Source organism: Rhipicephalus sanguineus, chromosome 1 (assembly GCF_013339695.2).
Source record: "Rhipicephalus sanguineus isolate Rsan-2018 chromosome 1, BIME_Rsan_1.4, whole genome shotgun sequence".
NCBI classification, from domain to species: domain Eukaryota; kingdom Metazoa; phylum Arthropoda; class Arachnida; order Ixodida; family Ixodidae; genus Rhipicephalus; species Rhipicephalus sanguineus.
In genome coordinates this window covers 197,004,583-197,026,830 of record NC_051176.1, presented here as the reverse complement: position 1 = coordinate 197,026,830, position 22,248 = coordinate 197,004,583, and the positions used below count along the sequence as shown (strand labels likewise).

Below are 22,248 nucleotides of genomic sequence, written 5' to 3'. Positions count from 1 at the left end.
AAGAGTCCGATCTTTTTCTGGGAGGCACTCACATATTCGAATGCCGCGGCAAACTCGTCGGACGCATCGGCGTTACTGCCACTACGCCTTGCGGCAGCAGACGATCTTTTCGTGGTTTGAGTGTTCGGCTTTGATTTGCACCGGCGTCCTCGAAATTTGTGCGTCGTGTGAAACTTCACAGGCCGGTGACCGCGCCTTCCTACGGCTTTCTTCATCCATAACGGATAAGCACTCGAGGAAAGCGTTGTTCAGCTGCGCTGCTCGACTAGACACGAATCCTGCAAGTAGGCTTCACAGCACACACAGGCGCGCAGCGGCCAATGGCGGCTCCCGATCCGTACCACGTGATTTAAAGCCAGTCGCGGCACTCGAAGAAGGCGGCAAAAGCGTGCTTCTCTTTATTATTTCTTGCGCTGCAGCAGCGCGGGAAACCGTTGTTATTTGAAGAGTGAGGCTCGGCTCTTCGCCTCATGCGGTCGACAATGGCGAGCAGCGGCGCATTATCAGCGGCAAGGTGCTCGAAGATGACACACTTTCGGCCTTTTGACAGCCACCTTGTGCTCTTTAGACGCAATTTTAAAGCATTTCCAGTTGAGTCTCGACATTGATTTTTTTTTTTTTCAGAACAGTAGAGGTACTAATCTTAACAAAACAGGCGAAAACAAAAAATCGATAATTTTTTAGAAAACTCGTGTTTTTCGACCCCCATCTCCCCTTAAGCAACCACATGCAGCGATACATTCGCTTTTGTGAGACTATTGCCGGATGCACTTGAGTCTGCAAGCAATAACATTTTTGGCCCACTGTCTTAGCACGGTTGGCACAGTGCCGTATCGGCATGGCTCGTAGATGGTCGAATGCCTTGCAAAAGTGAAAGTATCTCAGAAAGCAACAGTCAGAGAATATGGACCCTCTTCTTAAGCTTCGTCACTACTGCAGGCATTGGCACACTCAACCACGATCTCGTTGATGGATAGAATCATGGAGGCGAGAACAGAGTCATCCACAAAAACGTTTCTGTACGCAATTCCATTGGCACCAACAGTATCAGGCGTGAAAGAACCATGGAAAAGAACTAAGCACACACAAGATGCCCACATGACCATTGTGACAATTTACAAGCAAAAAGACAGCGCGAGAGAACAAGTGCACACCAACGCGACAGTGCAACCACGCCAATCTTAGAGACCTTGGTTTTAATAACAGTGTTCGCAAAACTCAGTAACGTCATAATCGCATGTTTAAACGGCAAACACCAACCTTAGGGTCTATGTTTTTGCTGGTGGGAACTCAAAACACGTCGAGATGACATCTACACCACATTGTGTGGCTAATCAAGCCAGGCCAAACTGCATTAGTAGTCTACATTGCTGCTCCCCACTGCCACTCAGGCCAGTTCAGAGTGCCAGTTCATAACAGGTCATATGGGAATGGTCCCACAGTTGTGACATAACAGCAGGGTTCCCAATGCATGGGATCTTATGGGAGCTATGCCGAGGATGGCCAAAAACAACGTAGCAGTCGATAAAACATAGCAGCGGGGTTCTACTGTATTGGAACTCAAGAAACCAAACTGACTATTACTGGCAACATCAGTTTGATTTCTGATTTATGAACTATGCATTTTCCATACCTGTTGATCGAGTGTCAGGTGTAGGCTGAACCACAAGGTAAGGATAAGGAGGCTCCGAGCTTGTCGGTGTGTATGGCACCGCACTAGTGCTTGTACGGGACACTGAAAGGTTGCGCAAGTGAGCTGCTGTTGGGGAGAGGCCATCAGCCAATCGATGCCGGCTTTGGCTTGGACTTTGAGAAGGTGAGTAGACTGCTTCTACCAAGGACACATGGCGGCCCTGCAGAGAAAACGACAGCAACACAGCGTGACACACATGACAGTTAGTGATGCCAAGCCTGACCCACTAGATACAAACCAAACCATCTAGTGTTTTCTTTTTCAGCACATGCAAAGTCAAAAATGTTTCCATGGCACAAAATTTTCTAGATTGAATTACACATTGCATGTGGAACCACATGCATGCCTCACAAACTTATGCCCTAGATATATGTAGTAATGCACGTTCACACAGGTCTCAATCACAGCAAAAAATACCATCGTGCTGCTTGGTGAAAGGTTTATCACGCACAGCCAAGCATCACTGCAGCTGGCCCCACACTACAGCATGGTAGCATCCTAATTAGCATGGTTTACACCGATAAAGGAATTAATATATATATATATATATATATATATATATATATAGACACACACACCGTATTTGCACGATTGTAGGCTGTCCCCACAAAAATTGCACGACAAAAAGCATGAGCGCATTTCATAAAGAAAATTCATTTACGTAATCGTTGGAGTGACTACACGTGCTCACTGGTCATTGTCAAACCTGCCATCATCATGAACATTGATGCCTAGGCCCTGCTGGCCTTGAAGTGCGTCCTCGGCATTCCCATTTCCGATGAGAAGACAAGGCCTTCTTGCATGACAGTTTAGTGTACCACCAGGAGAAACAGACCGCATAACTTATTCACATGTGCCACAAACACCAGAAAGTGTCCAGACTTCTGCCTGCGAAAATTTTGACGTTTGGCATCAGAAGAGCCGCTCTTCCAATCAGCAGCTGCTCTCCTGGTGGCAAACAGCGTGTTCGTAAAAGTTGAAAAAGAAAAATTTCTTTAAAAGAGTACCGACACGACTTTAAGGCACCGCGAAAGGGACATTTTTCATTTCCTTGGCTTGCACTGTTAGCGCTCTCCACACAACGGAGCCAGGAAACATGTATATATAATGTTTTAGTTTTAAGTTTCATCGCACAGCATGTGCAAGCCAGCCCCACTGCAATGGACATTATCATGACGAGTCAGCACAGTTTGCTAGTTTTGCGAAGTCTGCATCCTGAATGCAGCCAAAATCGTCAAAATCGCTGGAGGACATTTCACTCATCGTTGTTTATGTGCATCACGAGAAAGAGACAGTAGATGACAGAGCTGTTGTCCCCACGTGACCTAGATATATGTCACACTATGTTGACTCGTCATTGTGAAACCAGCCTCTCGATATTGTAACCGAAAGTGGTTTTTTATGGTAGCAGTGTTAAAAATATTTTCAATGTGTTCCGAGGCACCATGATACTCTTTTTGGGGTCCTCGACACCGGTGTTTTCATTTCGTGCTACGCAAACTTCTAAAATTCGTGTCAGTAGTACTCCTTTAAAACAAGCACACAGAATAATTACCGTACTTTCTTCCGTGTGACCCACACAAAAAATACAGAAAATGTGGAGCTTAAAGGGCCCCTAAACCACCCAGCGGTCGAAATTTAGTTGAGGTGAGGAAGTTGTGCTCGAGTTTACAACGAACACGTAGCCGTGAGAATTTTTCGAAACGGTGCCGTAATAGCGGAGTTGATGATCGAAACGCGACGATCGCTTCTTTCCCTCTTTCCTACGTTACCCTCTTCCAAAACCACTTTGCCCTCCTCGCTGAATGCCCCTCCTCATCTCGCGTGGCATACGTCCCCGCTGACGCGCTGTTCGAGACAGCGTCTACTTCCGGTTGCCACGACTCCGGCGACTCTGACGCTCCTCGCCGTCAACTCTGTGTGGTGGTATCTGGGTGCACTGTTCGTTGACTAACCGCTGTTGCTGCCGTGCCGGCCCGTGCCCCTACGAATCGTGCCGGTATGGACCCTGTGTTGCGCGCACACCTTCAAAGGATCGCCAACGTGATGGGACTCATACGGGGACACGCCGTGCCAGACCACCTCGGCTCGAGATGAGTTCACGGAGCTCATCAAACCGCAAGGCGTGGATGTGTAATTACGCTAGCGACTTGGCGGTTGCGTTTTAGTCTGTCCGGCATTAAAGAAAGCGTCGCGTAAAACCAAATAAAATATCCCCAAGCTGGCGCCAGGTCAAGTGGCGCCAGCTATGGAGAATTAGAAACAACCAACAAACGCGTAATCTATGTCCTCCGAGCATTCGGAAGCGTCCTTCTCGACTCGCTAAGCCTACAGCATCGATTATTTGAGTATGGCACTCCAAAACGGGGCTGAATCGGTACGAATACTTTGCTGTCGAAGCTTAAGGACATGAATCTAAAGCAAATGGAAGCATCAGTTCGGAGCTTACACGCTACAGAGCACACGGCGGCCACTTGATAGACTCGAGGTGGACGACAACCGCTTTTGGCACTGCGGCCATGTTTTTCGGAGGCTTGCCGGCGTAGCTTGCCGTGCAAGTTGGACTGCTGTCGCGTGTGCGGCGACGGCCGACGTTCTGCGGCACCGCGCCGTTGCGGCAGGCTTGCTGCTAGCGTGAGCGGGCCCTTACGGGCCGCAGATGTCGATTCGCAAGCGGCAACACAACCAAGAACAGCAAGGTGCGCACGAACAGCTGTTTGCAGAGTAACTGGAAGTCGTCGGTTGTCGTTAGGCCAATCGCAAGCATCGAAACTGATAACGTCATAGTTTCACTGGTGATGTCACACATGTCAGTGGTGGGAATGGCGGGGACCGGAAAGGAGAAGCTATTGTTTTTTCAAAATTGTGGCGCGCCCGCGACCTGTAGTGCTGCGGCGTGTGGCATCGTTGATCGCGAGGGCATTCTGCACGCGATGCGCTTGTTTACTTGAAATGTTTGGGAAAATGTCAGAGGGGGTTTAGGGGCCCTTTAAGTCAAGACAATTCTTATTTAATATTGAACCACCACTATGGCTTGGCAAGGAAACACATCCAGCGGATAGCAGACACTGCTATGAACATCTCAGCCAAAATCTCAGCCAAGTCTTGCAGTCGTGCACAGCAAGGAGCATTTACCCCCCCCCCCCAAGAGGAACGCAGTCGCCATTTTCTCAGGTGCCCCCTTTTCATACAGAGGCCTGTGCTCACTCTCTTTGGAGCTGCCGGCGCCTGTTTGACATCAAACAGCAGATAGCGTGCTATTGGCCAATGGCCGACATAAATGAAGAGCGCATTTGGATCACGTGCTTCTTGCCACAGCATGCCACTACGTGCCGGTGCAGCGCTCCATAGTATGCTAACATTACCAGCAGCACACAGAGCTTGACCCGCTTAGAACGTAGTGGTGAGCGGAGGCGTTGCTGAGCGGCGGTGATACTTTTGAGCATGCAGTGTCAAATTAATGCCGCCAACAAAAAACACTTGTTTTGCAAACTTCACGGCTGCACGCCTTGGGAAAAAATCACTCTGTGACCATGCAAAGCCCCTACTGTAAAACCAGTCAGTTTTCATGATTGCGCTGTGTACCCACAATAAGAGACTAATCATTTTTTAAGCACAACCACCACAACCTCAGACTAGAGAAACAGAATTTGCGGCACTTTCCAGCGCGAAACTTGTAGCATTCCGTGATGTCCAAGCCGGTAACTCCACGCCCACCCCCATAAAAACTGCCACTGCCTTCCCCTCCTCATTCGCTCTCTAGTCTGTGAACTGTTCAAACGCCAGTCACTGCTCTTGCTCGCCTTCATGTCAACTCCTCGCCTCCTTGCTGCCACAGTTTCTACGTCGCTGCTCCTCCAACTCCTCCAAAACTGCCCTCCTCAGCAAAGCGTTCCACCTATGGGTGCCCTTCCATGGTTCCTGCTTCTTGCACGACTCTGATCGCCTTTCTTCTGCAACATGTGAAGCCGAAGCCAAGCCCACCATTGCAACTGTCGCCATCACCAGCACGCACGAGGAAAGCGAGATGCCTTGACGACATTTTGAAGCTTCTGCATTGTTCGGTGCGTTCAGTCACTTTGGCACCGATGGCGCGTGCCTTCGGATCCGTGCTGCAGGCAGTGTGATTGTGTTATTCAGAGTGCTTCGTAAGGCGTGCCTCGCATGTGTTTTTGTGGTCTAGTGATAAATGGCTTTTTCAGGCTCCAGGCGAATGTGTCCGACTTTGGAGCAGAAAGTTCTGCCGATAAAAGAAGCAGAAAGAGGCGGTTGGCAGAAAACTGACCTCGTGAAAGAACTTGGCATACCGCCGTCTACTTTGTCACAACTGTATTAAAAAACGAGGAAGCTGTGCTGGATGGCTACGAAAAGAGCTTCTTGGCGAAGAGAAAGAGGAATCACGATTCAAATACCCCTAAGTGGAAGGTGCTCTTCCAGTGGCTGAAGAATGCCAGGAGTGCAAATCTCCTAGTGCATGGACCTGCGCTTACTGCAAAAGCCGAAGCTCTCGCCCTCCAAATGGGCCATAAAGATTTCAAGTGCAGCAACGGCTGGCTTGAGTGGCAAGAACTTGGAAACAGCCAAAGCTCACTGCCTCTTTTGCACCTGAATAAAATGTTGCTTCCCTGATTTCATTGTATTTTGACTTCCTTGCAGTTGTATCACAATTAAAGTTCGATCTGCTTTAGCTTTTCTCAAACGAGTTTTTTCGACATCCCGCTGACTTTGTTTTAACGACAAATTACTGTGTATGTTACAGGCAGAGCCGGAATGCAAACGTAATGTCGTAACCATGCTACGGCGTCCCTGATTTCTCGTTTGTTCCGCCGTAACTGGTGATACTAGTTCTGGTTTCAATTGTAAGTCAACTCCCCAACTTCAGATTTCAAATTTAGGTAAAATGGGTCAACCTACAATCGTGAAAATACGTCTTTTTTTTTTGCCTCCAAATCAGTATTATGGATTAATTATGTTTGTGCTATGTGCTAGCCACTATTCACAGACCTTTTTTTTATCAATTGGGACAGAAAATAATCCAAGAGGCAAAGTCCAAACTATGGATGCATGAATTGGCTCCTGGAGTCCACACTTTCTGATGATAGCGTGCGCGCACACACACAGATATATTTGCGGTACTACACATGAAGTACTACAAGGGGAGGAATGCCTTTTAGCATTAGCAGAGAGAGTTGCGATGACTTTAAATGAAAATTTTTGTCTTGCACTTTTAAGGGTTAACAAAATGTTTCACTTCCACTGCACTGACATAACTTTAGACTCGCTACCTCTGTGACAAACCAAAGCCTCATACAGTTGAAAAAAAAAAAGGGGAAGTCTACGGAGCACGTCCAAGTTTTGACAGAAATGAAAGGCTCGTGGTGCTTTGCAATGGCAAGAATGCTCATGGGTCAATCTTTGATTGCTGACATACCCAAGCTAATTCTTCAGCTATTTCAGAAACCTTGACATCTGTCCCACAAAATTAAGCCTTGATTCGTTTGAAAATTCATGTCAAAGCTGCTTCCACAAATACAGTAGACTCTCAGTAAACGGAAGTCTCTTAAACGGAATTGCTGCTTAAATGGAACAACTGCCTGTGGTATGATTGGTTTCGTGCTTGAATTCTGCAGCCCTGCTCCTCTCTCAGTAAACGGAACTCCTGTTAACTCTTTCCTTACCACGCCATTAGGCATCGTTCACCGGTGAACGATGATTTCACGCCGCTATTTTTCAACAACCGCCGTGCGCTTCGACATGAAGCGCCATCTAGACGATTGTACACACACTAGAATTGCTGTTTCTGCACGGTTCGCATTTTTACCACGAGGCGGCGATTTTTAAAGGGCGCGCGCGTTCAAAGGTTGAAGCGCACGTGAGCCGCGCGATGGTGTTGACATCCGAAACGACGCGCGCTCGGAAAAAAGCAATTTCGCTCGATGCGGGCGCTTCGACGAGCAATCTTTTGGACTTCTCGAGCAGTGATGAATCAGACAACGATGTGGTGACGTCGGATTTCAGCTCCGATGAAGAAATTTCACCAGATCAGCCGGAAACGTCAGCTGTTAGTCGCGAGCAAGTTTCGTTTTCACTTTCGCTTTTGTTTGTAGTGTTCTGGAGCCGGCTGACTTGCTCTGTATGTGTCCCACATATTATTATTATTATCTTTAGCGTGTCTACTTCACTTGGGCATGTTGTGGTGCCTCCAGCACAAAGACGCGTGGACTTCCGACCCCAGAGGGACGCGCGCACCTGGGCATCGACCTCGACATGACGCTCCGCAGTAACTCACATCGGCTGACGAGAGCGCTGGATTTTTTCCGCCTCTTCTTCACGGCGGAGGTATGCTTTTCAAGTATGCGTAAGCCCACATACTTGAAAAGCCAACATACAGTGAGAAAGACGGATCGTGAAAGGAGGTGACGCCAGAGGAGATGAAGTTTATTGGACTCCCGATGTACATGGAGATATTAGAACTTCCGCGTCTAAATTTGTACTGGAGTACGACTAAATTGCTTTCGGGACTTCTTCCGCCAAAAGTCATGGCAAGGCAGCGTTTTACCGCGCTCCTGGCCACGCTGCATGTTTCGGATCCCAAAACGAACGGCGAACGAACTGTTTTGGTGCCTGGCACACTGATCTCACTGAGTGAACAATTATAGCTCGAGAAGTTCTTGAGCTAAAACTTTCGTTTTTCACTCCTACTCCACTACGCTGTTTTAAATATTTTGCATCTCTCATAATTTTTCCATAATTTTTTACTCTGAAGATATAAGTCTATTATTATGACGTTTGTTGTGAACGTACTTAATTATTTGTGTTTGTCAATTTTTGTTATATATTTATATCTGCATTTCTTTCGTCGAATGTACCTTTCAAACTCTACATTTAGTACTTGCATTTTGGTATGTAATATTGTGGTGCAAATTTTATTCCTTGAAAAAAAAAAATCTTGGCTAGGACCAACTCAGAACTTCACTATTTCGCTATGCATCAGTAATTTTTTTAACTCAAAGACAGCTTTATCGATTTTAGCCATTTCTCTAAATAATGTTGCCCTGTGATTAATAAACATTTTGTATATTTCGGAATTTCTCAAAAAATGTTTTGTTGGAGATGTGGCTTACTTCCTAAAATTTTTTTGAAAAATTTTGATTTTTTTTTGTATAGGAATTTTCTTGGCCAAATAAGTTTTTTCTATTGTTTTAAGATAAACAGCATTCAAAAGTACGTTCATTTGTCTTTATTTTGATGTATTGCATGGCACTGTAAACCTAGTAGCAACGGCACAGAAAATTCCTAGTTACAACATACAAAAATAGGCCAATTTCCCCGTGGTAAGGAAAGAGTTAAACGGAACACAGTTTGCTGGTCCCTTCAGGTTCCGTTAAATGAGAGTCTACTGTATTCTCACAAAGGTGTTTTTGATGGACTCTCACACTCTACTTAGAATGCTTACTTAAATTTCTTCTAAAAGTATAATGCTTGCACTGACATGCAATTCAGAAGAGCCAGCCTGAAGACACGTGACAATGTACATAGACTTCTTTGAACTTTCCTGCTGGCATCCTTTGTATTCAAGTTGGTAACTCACTGAACATTCCTCATACAGTGCTGAGGTACTGATGAATACTAAGACTGCTATGGAGAGCTGGAGGTGATGCAACAAACATTTATTAACAGCCATACAACGCCATCCTGTACTTTGTTGTAGAAGAAAAAATACCAAAAACATTTGAGGCAATTAAACAAAAACATTTAGTTCAGTGGCAAAAGAGAACGAAGCAAATGAGCTGACTGCGAGCTCTGAAAGACAGCCACACTGTACCTGCAGTGGGCTGCTCGTGGGTGAGTAGAGGGAGCCATCAGAGGAGGCAGCCCCGTGACGTGGAGGCAGTCCCAGGGGCCCTCCTCTGCTGCCCCCAAGTAGTGGGCTCTGGCTAGGTGAATACGATGACCGTGAGCTCGACGAGCTGGTGGGGCGAGGGCTCTCACCAAAGGGTGGCGGCTGGAAAGCACTACTGCCGCCCAGTCGTCCTTCCCCTGTACCGGCGATTTCATGCACAAATTAGCCCTCCAACAAGACAAAGGAACCATTCCGTAGCACCCGGTACCACCATTACGTAGCACCCCGTACCACCTTAATGGCAGCCAAAAAGGCTGAGTGGGCCAACATTCGACCATGAAATTGAAACACAATCAACTAATGTCTTCTCCCCAACAGTAGGTAAATAGTATCTATAAAGGCCTGCACAGTGAATTTTATCAATGGTTAAATTTAGGCACCATTACAGGGCTTAACAAAAGTAGTGGTACTTCTGTGAAACATCTTCCCTTATGGTGGCAGTCCCACTCTGGCAGCAAGTGCTCCGCATTTTAGACAATGTTTGTTGGTGCACTGTGCATTCTGTACCCACCGCAGAGATGTGAATTATGCTGTATTAGAATACTTAGTTTCTGTGCTTTCAAATGAAGGCAAGTACTTATTTACGCTAAGTAAATGAACAGCACAATGAATCCCATTTGGCATAGGAGTGCATCCTCTAGTATATATATATCCATAAATACATCTCACAAGACAAGTGACCTAGCAGTATTTTAGCTATGCCAAATATGCATTTGGGCAGGCGAAGAAGGCTTTGTTCTCACAAAGTGCAATAGCAGGCACACAAAGGAAGCAATGGACAAATAATTGTACAAAAATCACATACCAAAGGAGCTATTGTGGGTGTGTTGCTGACGCTCAGGGAAAGCAGGTACAACTGTTGGTGTGACACTGCCATATGGTGTGGACGGTGCAGGAGAGACAGGCGCCACATAGGTGATCACATGGTTGGAAGAGCTCTTGTCTGGCAGGTTCACACGAGAAATACACTTGTCACTTGTGCCATTGCCCTAGAAATGAGAGAATAAAGAAAAAAAAAAAGTGAACACGCATTTGCATCTCAACTTCCACACAGATGTTCCAGATGATGCTATGTTGAATAATTACGGAAAAAAAAAGGATGCATTAAAGAGGCTTTGCAATGTCCCTGGTCATCCCTTCCAACATTTTAGCCTTTGATGGCATACCATTTGTGTTAACCGCCATGTGTGGCAATCCATTAGTTGTGTGCCTTGAGAATTGTTACCGTCCATGGACATGTTAGTGACATGTTTCATAAGCAGATGTTCCAGCAAACACTACATTATAGACCACTTCTACATAGCTGCCAGAGTCGCAAATATCTACACTATAAGCAGTACCACACTATAACCAAAACAACATACTTCTAAGCCGATGTTTTTTCCGAAAAAACGATGTGCGAAAGTGTGTGCGTGCGGGGGGGGGGGGGTTCGGCTTAGATTCGAGTACAATGGTTAAGTTTTTTTTTTTTTCTGGCCTTGCGAATTTCGGGGGTTGGCTTAGAATTGGGGCCGGTCTAAATTCGAGTAAATAACGTAACTACCATTGAAAGTTTCACATGCCATCCACACCCAGCTTTCATTGACAATGTATTTTGCCCCCTTTCTAAATGCAAATATATTTGGATGCACTTGACAAGTTGTCATGTCTTTTTGGGAGGCACTTCTAATAAGACAAAAAAGTTTTCGTGGACCCTTTCAGTTCATCTTAAAGGGAATGTCTACCGCTCGGAAAATTTTTTTCTGATTGTGGTGAAAATGAGAAGATCATTCGTCACATCGGCGGCAACGAGCATGCTTTTGCCCCATAAAAAAGGAATTAGATTTTTAATTTGCAGTGATGCTACCGAGGACTGCTGATTTGAAGCAATTTTTGGAGCAGCAAAATTTCCCTTTTGGAGCACTTTGGAGCAGCAAAATTTTCATCTTGGATCACTTTGGAGCAGATAATTTTGCATCTGGGAGCACTCTGGAGCAGCAAATTTTACATCCTGGAGTGCACTACAGTAGCATATTGCAATAACATTCAAGCACCTGAATATTATTATGGGGCTCTTATGAAGGCTAAAAATATTTCGATTCATTGCAAATCTCATGAAAAAAGTCATCTCAGGAAAACTCCATACTTCACTCGCTAATGAAAAAATAAGGGCTCATGCAGTTGAGTGTTCTGAATTAACCTCTTCGGCGATTATTTTCGACACTAGCAAATAAACAGAATACCAGATCAATAAAATTGCGCTTTATGAAATAACAATCTGAATACATCTATGTGGTTATCAGCAGACATTGTAGACAAACGCCGTGATGTACACCAGTGCCTCAATACCAAAGAGCCACACTGTCCCTAATGAATTCCCCTAAGAAAACTCCTAGACGAAAGCCAGGTTCTTTTTCTTCTCGATCGACGGGTTGATCCTCCCCCTCCTTCTCTGCAAGCTACCTGCACCTCACTTGGTTTTGCAGTAGCACCATGATCGGCGCACCGATTACGGAAGCAACGTATAGCGACGATGTCGTGATGGCGTCATCACGTGACATCACGATATATGACGCCATGATGACGTCACAAGTTTTGACGATCTATGACGTGATGATGATGCTATCACATGATTATTTTTTGCATCAATCGATTGACGCCGCCGACGGTCAATTTTCGTGTTTGCTAAAGCATCTGATGCTTTCGCATTAATATTGCGTATTGAACGTTAACAACCTGGCCTTACATACCAAACTGTCCTCCACCATGTCACCTCCTTGCCATGCGCGAAACAGCTTCGCTTAACATCCACTTCACAGAGTGAAATGGCTCCTCAACTTTTTTTAAATGGTTATTGTGATAATAATTATATGGACGCTCTTCGCGGATTTTTGCCGTCGCCATTGCCGTAATTTTTTGTATAAAGACCAAATGAATAACATCACCACGTGCATTCTAGCCGCGGGTAAAAGCTCGCGAGCGCTGGCGACGAACGCGGCTGAAGCGGAGATTAAGCTAGCCGGCCGTCTGTCTCCGTCGCACGGACAGCACATGAGATAACATCTTCCCGCGTGCGGGCCTGCCGTCGATTGCTCATCAAACAGAGAGGAAACGCCCCGCCCGTCTTTCGTAAGGAGCATGAAGGGACGCCAGGGGAGCGGAAGGGGGGGGGGGGCGCACCGTTCGAAGGGCGCAGTCGCTTGCGCGCGCGCTATCTCGAGGCATCAGGAGACGGCTCGTAAACTTGCTGTGCTCTCAACGCTTACTTCGTGTTTAGAGAACTCAGAGCAAGAAAACGCTTCAGTTCCTGGAGCGGCCATATTCCCTTAAACCAGTGTTTTGTTGAGTTACGCGAGATCGAATCCAAAAGAGTTAGCTGCTAGCCTTACTTCGTTTAACAATACAATTTGTTGGTATCGCATTCATTGCTTCGCCCTTAAGCGAAACTGAGTTTTTTTACCCGTCAGCTATTGACCCCCGAAAGCGAGGGGCGGACGTGTAATATGGGGTAGCCGCTTCACTGTGGGCCGTCAGCGACGGGCCTGCTACTGACAGCTGCGTATTTGCGGCTCCTCCGACCAGGATATATGCTTTTATTAATGAGATGACATTTTTAAAAAGCAAGCAAAAAATTCGAATTGGAACTCTAGCACGTGAGCTCGAAAGGGCAGGGCCTTTTATGGGGTATTTACCGCAGAGTGATTAAACTCGGACGTGCTGGTATAAGCAATTACGAAAAAGCTCTTCCGAATGAAGATCCATGGATAAAGTACGGTATAGCTGAGGAAAAGTGTGAACGCGTTTCCACCGTTCGCGTGCTCCTCCATAAACGCGAAGGAAGGAAAATTCGATATTCTTCCATATATATACTACTAGCGATCCCAGATTTCATTCCGCGATGTCCGGAAACAGAAGTGACAGACATTTTAGCAGCACACATGTAGTTATTACTGAACATTGCTTTCCTTACGTGCCGTGCGACGCTTGAAACGAGCTATCAGCAGCGTTTCTAGAACAGACGACGTCCGCCGATGAATCGCCGTCGCACTTTCTCGCTACCGAGAGGCCTAGACGTCACGAGCCTCTGCGGAGAGCGCGTTTTGCTGTCGAGCCGACTTGCAGAACAGAAGCTGCATCGGCACCGTGCATGGCATCGTGGCTCGGGACGCACGCGCGTGCGCTATTTATTCAGCGGAATAATTCTTGGTCCATGGTTGCGACTTTGGCAGCCCCAAGATCAAGCTGCACATGCTCTAACGCGCCGGCGGTGCGATTGCCGGTGATAGACGCCCCCAAACCCGAGACTTTGGCGCAGTTTGGCGCAATTTTCGTCGATATTATCAGGATGGCGCAGTAAATACAATTTGGCGCACTTTGGCGCAGTTGGCGCAGAAGTGGAATCACTGAATTTGACGTTGAAAATCGTGAAAGAATGACCGCTAGCGTCACCCAACAGCGATGTGGTCAATCTACTGGTAGGACAAGAAATCCTCGCACGTACTCATTTTGCTTAAAAACAAACATGTATAACTTGAAATTGTATTTTACGCACTTGAGGCAGCTTTCGGTTGCGTCAGAGAGTAATTTTTTGCTTTTTCTTTTCTCATGCGTCCAAAAAAGGCACCCAGTGGCACTGCTTGCGGCGCAGTCTTCAATTTCGTCTGCTTCAACTCATGCGCTATGCCATGCGGTTCTACGCGCTGGTCGTACTCTGCCGCTGTATTGTTGTTAGTATGTCTCACATGTGCTGCACTGTGAAGGCGTGCATTTATTGTCTCTTTTTGACGAATCAACTTGGCTTGGATTGCGGCAGCAGTGCTAAAATAAACGCATAGATGTGATTACAGCAAAAGAAGTGCTCTGTAATCGTATAATAAGGCTTCATTTCACCGCTAGCGCGCTGAGAACGACTGTTACATTCATTACATTAGTGTTCAGCGAAAATAAAGTAATCCTACAGAAATCACATGAGCTTTCGGTTTTAGTTTTTACCGGCACTACAATTGTCATCGCGTCCATTAACCAGTATATTGTGGGCGTGTTTCACGCCAATGGAAGAAGACCGAACGCAGATCTAAAAATTCTAGTTAAAAAGTTTCTACTCGCTTTCCAGAGAAACCGCTGCAAGGTTGCACAGGTCAGACGATACGCCTTCTATTGCGGTACAAAACAGAAAAGTGATGACGGATGGTAGACAGTCCCTTTAAAGGGAGGCAACTGTATGTAAAAATAATTGTGTGTTGAGATAGTAGGCGTTTGTTTATCGGAGTTTCCTTTTGTTTTCATGATGCCTTTGCTAATTCAACATTCGGTTAATGCGGGCATCTTTTTCCGGGCCCATTAAATGCAAATTAACAAGGTTTTACTGTGCAGCCACTGTGTAGTATACAAGACTGTACATTGGCAGATGCTCACCCCCACATGCAGAGATGTTACTTGGATCGTGCTTCGACTTGGCTTGAGGAAGTCAGCCCAAAGCAAGCCGCCAAATTGAAAACGCCTAAGTCAGCCTTCGCTATTCATAGACGCTCAAGCTGACTTACTCCGTCAAGTCAAGACCGAGCTTCAATGCAGAAGCATGTTGCTCGCCTGGTATCGAGGTTAATAATAAAATTGTTTGTGTAAGGCTCGTGGTACAGCCAAACACGTGCATATATTTCAAAAGACCTATCAGCGCAAAGTGCTACAAGCATATTTTGGAATTTTTACTGCTAACGAGCGAAATGTGAAGCCCACGTGATACCCGCTGCCGCCGCTGCAATGCGCAGTGTTGTTTGTGGAAAGTGGCCGTTGCCCGCTGGTTTCAGTGGTCGCCCGAGAGCGGCACGCTTATCAGTTTCCTTTTGGGCTGTGCGTTCGTAGAATCGGCCGTAGAGAAGCGAAACAAGGGTTGGTTCGTGTGGTGTTCGTTCACTGTCTTTTGTTCTCATACTCCGCAAGGTGTATGTGTGCAGCCCGGGTTAGCTAGTTGCCTACACGAGGTATAAAGCGTTTTTCAAGGTAGTACTTGCGTTTCTATTCACCTATGAGCATGCCTGTAGCGGGCAGCGAAACCATTAAAAAAGGAACAAGTTCTGGGAACGAAGTGTACAAATCCCCTGTCTGTACCCATATGGGTGTCGCCATCCAACGAAACAGCTAAAGAAAGTAAGAAGTGCAAACAATTTGTTTGGTTTGGTCGAGATTCTGATTTTTGGTAAGGAAGAGGAAAAGCGAGGGTCAGAATATCTTATCTGCTGTAAGCTTCGTCGAGAACAATGAGAATGAAAGAGGCATATGAGGTGCAAGCCTGCAAAGTGGAGGAAGGGTTCATACAGCAATCTGTATTGCAAAGCTACAATGGAATCGACAGAAAAGCTTAATATATTTACCAAAAAGTTTGTCCTCGTCCAGGGACTGCACACCTACAAGCAGGAGCTTTGTTTTCTTCTAAATGCGTGCGGATTTCTTCGTAGCGTTTTTGCTACAAGCGGGTGCATTTTCCCATTCAAAAATGAAACAGAAGCACAGTGCAAGACAAAAATGACAGCAGGTGTTGTCGTATGCTAGGAAAACAAGTTTTGAGGCTCACACGATGTCCACCGTGCCAATTTTTAAGCATAATCGTGATGTCAACGGGAAACTGAACGGCACACCATCGACTGAAAAATGTGGACTAGAGCACGGTGGCTGCAGGCCTTATCACTATGTTGCCTTGGAGAGGCAACATAGTGTGATATTGTCACACGCCTTTTCTAGTGAATTTGTAGTGAATAAGCAATTCTTCTTCCATCGTACAGCTCCATCGGATTTCCTCAGTCACATGGTGTGGGTTGCTGAATCTTCGGCAGGCAACGCACCTCTGAAAATGCTACATCCATGGCGTGGCAAGCAAACTCAAAAGCGGCCAACCTCCGCGCGACGTCCATTCGAGAGGCGGCCATGTTGGAATAAGGCACAAAGTCGGTTTCAAGCTAGCCCCACAGCAGTTTTGAAACTTGAATAGACTTCGAGCAAGCCATGTCATCTGCAAGTTGTCCGCAAGTTCGAGAACAATTTATGGCAATCAAAAGGTAAGGATGCAACCCAAGGTAAAGAAAAAAACAGGAGGACAGGAAAGAGCGTCATTTATAGCAAGCGGCAAAGCTGTCTTGAGACGGGCAGAAGTCAAGTACGAGCCAAGTAACACCTCTCCATTCGGGAGTAAGAACTAATAGCCCCAAGTTGAACTTGGTTAGTAAAATCAGCCCATGAAGAGAGGACAACCAAAGAGCAGAAAGCTGAAAATGCCCACCTTTGAGTCCGGACCTGAGGATACAGTCAAACTGATGGGCGATGTGGTCCCATCATCCCTCTCCACCATCATTGGGCTATTTCCTGGTCGCACAACCACCACCCCTGATGCTGCGGCAACTGGTGGCTGTTGGACAGCCTGGGCACTACCGTCATCATCCTCGTCGTCATCAGAGAGCTCACCCTCCCAGGACATGGGCCGCTCTCGCTCCTCCGTGTTGTCCCCCCATGTGACTCCTGGCTGGCTAGCCCCATTCACCCGCTGCTTCTTGGGTCGCAGGTGCACCGCCAGCCCTTCACCAGTCACCTGCACGCAACATTCGATCCTCAAAATTGTGGAATGAGTTTCGGGGGATTCATTTCCCTCTGGTATACTGACTCGGTGCCTGTACCATACTGCCACTGGTTAAGAAACACAAAAGCATTCCTCCACGAACATTATGGCCCCTTACGAAAGACTTTGCCAAAATATTGCTGAGCCTTTCAGTACATATTCTCACCTGACCTCAGAACAGCTTAGAAAAATTTAATTCAACCAATTAATTATCTATTCAATTTATTGATTTAATAAACTATTCACAAGGCAACAGAGTCACCGATTAAAAAGCAAAAGTGGCACCCACAACCAACTCTGTTAAAAGCAACGATTTGTATTAGCATATTGTTTCATGTTTTTGTAGCTGTTTAATATGATACAGAGCAACAGAACTTATGTAGCTCCAGGAGAGCTAAAAACGCAACTGAAAGTACCGTAACCATTCCAGAATACATCCTCAGCCGACCTATCCCAGAGTTTAGGAGTGAAAGGTAATAATGACCAAAACGTCTGCCAGTGTTACCATATGATACAAGACTCTTCCCGTATCTCATATATAATATAGTAAGCAAATGCTCTTCCCGAAGCAGGAGGGAGGGAAAATCTCGTATTTTGAAGGAGGAGGCAGCAAGATGATGGCTAGAGTCCCTTCTTGCGGTGAGCAACATGGCCTTCGGCAACCTTGGGCCACTATGAAACCACCTTTGAGCCAGAAACACTTCAAAGGGAAACCCATCCGTAGGCCTTGCCTGCCAAGTTGTGGACAGCTGTCCATTATGGGTTGAAGGCTCATGAACATACTTAAGAAATTTTTTTTAAATATGGGACAGACTGTCAAGTACGGGGGGGGGGGGGGGAGGAGGGGGCTACTTGCAAATGGATGTGGCCCACGGGCCATGTGCTTGAGACCACTGGTCTACATCAACACAGGACAGCAAAAAGAGACATTCATAACTTTATAAGAGACTCTGCATGGATTAAACAAGAGAAATACATTTGTTATAGTTTGGCGATTTTAATGTAGTACACAAATGCTTACATATGTACTCCTACGACTCGGCAAGCTATAATTTAGCATTGCTCACCCTGCAGGAATATGGCAACGAACACTGCTTACACTTTGTTTCAATGAAAGTGATGCCTGTGCTGCAACACAAGTGCTGCCGTTATATCAATGAGACACCCTTTAGAAGCCAGTGCAGTCAACGTGCTTGGTAAGCCCAAAATATGCATGCAACTACTCGAACAACATGAATACATCAATCCACCTCATAAGACTTGGCTGAAAGTGCAGCATAAGCAGCACTTTCAGCCAAATCTTCTCAGTGACTAATCGCCAACTGCTTCACGTGAAACCGATTCCCACAATGTGTGGGATCTGCCGTAATTTTTTTAAACTGTAGTTTTGACAGCTATACACATTTGATTAAGAAAGCTGCAGCTCACCTGCATGACCTCTGGGTCGTCCCCGTCATCCTGGGGGGCAGCCCCCAAAGGGGGAGGGGGCGCCACGGGGCACACGCGCACTTCCTCCATGCCGCACTGCACCACCATGAAAGCACTGGCGTTTCCGGGCCCTCAGCTGGCAGCTGCCCACAGGCTAGGGCCATGTTTGCACTGCTGCCTGTCAGCTGTAGCAAGATAACAGTCATTAGTGCCAAAAATCATCTGACTACTAAAAGAACATTTCGAAGTGTCTATCAAGTCTATAACACTATTTACACGAAGAAAAGCCAAACCAATTAACTACCAAAACCTTCATAACATGCTTCATTACATGGGCACAAAATTTAATGCAACATGGTTCAGTAGGCACATTATGGTGTCGCATGTTACACAACACTGTATTGTGTAAATGTGGCTCAATGTGTTATATGCACTTAGACAACCAATCTGTTATGCTAGGAATGAGGTTACATGGTGGTGTACCATGAAACCCAATACATGTGCGGAGACATGCACGGGACATTAAATATGAGTGTTTTAGAATTCCAAAAAAGGAAGAAGTTCAGGGGAAGATGTAAGCTTGAAGGGGTGAAAAATTCATGAACACAGGGTGTCGCTGGAGCTGACATTTTGACAAGCGGACTTGTCTTCTTCAAGGCTGCAACTGTTTCTACAACTGCAACCAACTTGCAGCCTTGAAAAAGAGAAGTCTGCTTGTCGAAATGTTAAAGAGAACGAAGAGAATGGCATTAAAGAGAATGAAGGTCTAGTAAAGCACTGGTAAAGCGACACCACGATGAGGTTTATATAAAAGGTCCTTGTGGAATCATTAATCTTAAATTTTGCTTCCAAGCCTAGTCAACTGTTTATTTATAAAGAAAATTTTGATTGTATTCTGATGGCATCAAGGACTCAACCATAGCAATCCTAAGAAATATTGAACTTTTCCTGTGCACAAATAGCCCAAATATCACAAATGTTTCAAATACCAAACATCATAATGGTGTATCAGCATCGTGATTGAAATGCAAAGTTCAAGAAGGCAAGTTCAGCCTTGCTTTTTTTAACCTTTTCTTGAAAAAGAAAAAAAAAACACTGAAATCAAAGAAGTCATACCAGTCTGAACTGCTTTATAATTGCTTTTTACTGTCTTAAAGAAAAACTCAAAAGAGCCCACTAAAAACCATTTTACCATAAGTTAAAGGGACACTAAAGGCAAATATTAAGTCGACATTGATTGTTGAAATAACGATCCAGAAACCTCGTAGTGCTACTTTTGTGCCAAGGAAGTGCTTATTTTGAAATGAAATCACGTTTTAGTGGTCCGCATCGCGTTAGCGCACTTCAAATCACCCACCTGAAAGCGGTATTTCGCACATCACTGTTGCCGTGCCCATTGTTGCCCGCCTTAACTGCGCGGTGGCGTGCACTGGCGGCTTGCACCATTCGGGCATCCAGCAACATCACATGCGTGCGGTATTTTGTCGAACTTTCTATCAGAGCGACTTTCACGAGTATGCAAAACACACGCGGCAGTTTGTGATACCAAAACTACCACTGAGATGCGACCGCGTGAGCAAAGCAGGGCGCCGGGCGAAGCGCAGTTCGACTTTCAACTTTTGAACCACACGACTTTTGAACCACACACGCCGTTCCCCATGGCAATGCCAAAGAGGTTCTTTTTAACATGAATCAAGCAGAAACGAACAAGCAGCATTTTATTAAGTCTCTTGATGCATGGAAAGTTCTTTTTTATTGTAGCTAGTTTGATAACTAGTGATTAATTGTATTCAGACTCATTCACGTCATCGGGATCACTTCCAAAATGTCTCACTCGTGGCGCTCATCGTGTGATACATTCAGCTTAATTTTTCGGTAAGTAGGGCACTGTTGTTGATAACACTGCCATTTTAGACGTTGTCATACATTGAGCTTTCACTCTGACATAAATTGTTATTTGCCTTTAGTGTCCCTTTAACACCCTTAACAGAAATAATATTTTATTACTACTCGAGCTTAGACGACAAAGTACACAAACTACAAGGAGGCAGTCTTGAACTGCAAGGCATGCTGGGAGGAGGCTCTGCTCTACTCTGCATTAGAACAACTGTGAGCTGTCCAGCGAGCCAAGGAAGCCACCTAAGCCCAAGGGCTCACGGCTGATGCCTAGGCCAGGCCTGAGGCAGACCCCGAATCAACTTCGGTGGACTTTACAAATGAAATTGTTTCATTCATTCTAGGTTCCCCCAAACATCCATCATATAAACACACGGAATGAAACAGCATTGGAACAAAAGGAGGATTAAAGAAAATGGCCATTTTTTAAACTACGTTTGAAAGCATTTCTTTATGCACACAGGCTTGTTCTAACCGTTGGGTAACTTTTCCTCTATGTTGTATGAATCGCTACACTCTCACAAAGGATGACATTTTACTTCCCTTGCTTAAACAAGGATCCATGGGTGCCCCCCTCAAGTTGCTGAACAAAATGCAATGCAGTCATGGCATCAGCTTTATCATGTCTATAGTCGGATACAACTGAAGAAGTCCATAGAGGCCCCGCCCAGGCGGCCAAAGCGCGGCAGCCAATCGCTTCCGCGACTAAAAAAATAGTCCTGCACGTGCAGGCGGCAATGTTCTCCAAAGGCGGAGTCACCAGCAGTCAGGCTCATGACGTCAGTCCGGAGTGCGCGCCCATTGGTGTAGGCTTTTGTGCACCCGCCTTTGAGGAGGAAAAGCCGCGAACTTCTAAAGTTGCATCTGGCTATAAGTGGCTCTGGTACTTCTAGTTTTGGCAAGATAAACTAACCCTTAAAGGAGTACTGACATGAATTTTAAAAATTTTCGGGTTGTTGCTCTAAATGAAAGCACGGGTGTCGAGAACCCTAAAAAGAGTGTCGTGGTGCCTGGGGATGCATTGCATATATTTTTAATACCGCTTCTTTTAACCAGCAATTTCGGTTTCGGTTTCGAGAGGGCGGCTTCATAGTGACGTGTCAAGTCTGCCCGTGACGTCACGGGTAGACTGCAACCCACGAAATATGCACCTGCTGTCCTTTGCTGTCAGTCGAACGTGGTTCATGATGAGTGAACTGTCATCCAGTGCCTCCGACAATTTCTGTGATTTAGGCTGCATGCAGAACCCAGATTTCGCAAACCAAGTGAGCTGACTTGAAACGTCATAGGGCTCTCCATGCGGTGAAGCTGCCTTGCAGATGCTGGGAGATGAAAACTTTAAAATCAAACTTAAATATTTATACGTGTTTCCCGGATGCGGTGTGGGGAGAGCGTTAACACTATATGCCACGGAAACCAAAAACGTCCGTTTTGCTGCACTTCAAAATCGTGTCAGTACTCCTTTAATTACTTTCTGGCAAATATTGTAATTTACTCATTGCAACCAGCGACTCCTGTTACTTCCGTGCTTCAATACACAAAACGGAGGCCTTTTGAAAAAGCAACTTGAATAATAGTAAGTCCTTCTGCAAGTTTGATGGCACGTATCTAGAAATCTGTGCCGCCCTGAGATTTCATTCTGAGTGGATATGCTTTGTAAAACCATACTGCAATTACACAATTCAATTATGTACCATGATGTAATTATTAAAAAGTTAGCAGATTATGTATTTAGATTTTTTT

The 22,248-nt window shown here is 45.7% G+C and overlaps 1 protein-coding gene across 1 annotated transcript in view; it reads right to left on the bottom strand.

Moving 5' to 3' along the window:
* Positions 1-22,248, bottom strand: part of LOC119405129 (nuclear hormone receptor FTZ-F1 beta) — a 113,409-nt gene that overhangs the window by 61,404 nt on the left and 29,757 nt on the right. The window contains exons 2-6 of the mRNA XM_037671927.2: positions 18,610-18,794; positions 16,849-17,154; positions 10,402-10,585; positions 9,519-9,733; positions 1,634-1,853 (exon numbers count right to left, since the gene is read on the bottom strand). Coding sequence (XP_037527855.1) covers positions 1,634-1,853; positions 9,519-9,733; positions 10,402-10,585; positions 16,849-17,154; positions 18,610-18,717 — 1,033 coding nt within the window. The 5' untranslated portion in view covers positions 18,718-18,794. The remainder of the gene's footprint in view (positions 1-1,633; positions 1,854-9,518; positions 9,734-10,401; positions 10,586-16,848; positions 17,155-18,609; positions 18,795-22,248) is intronic.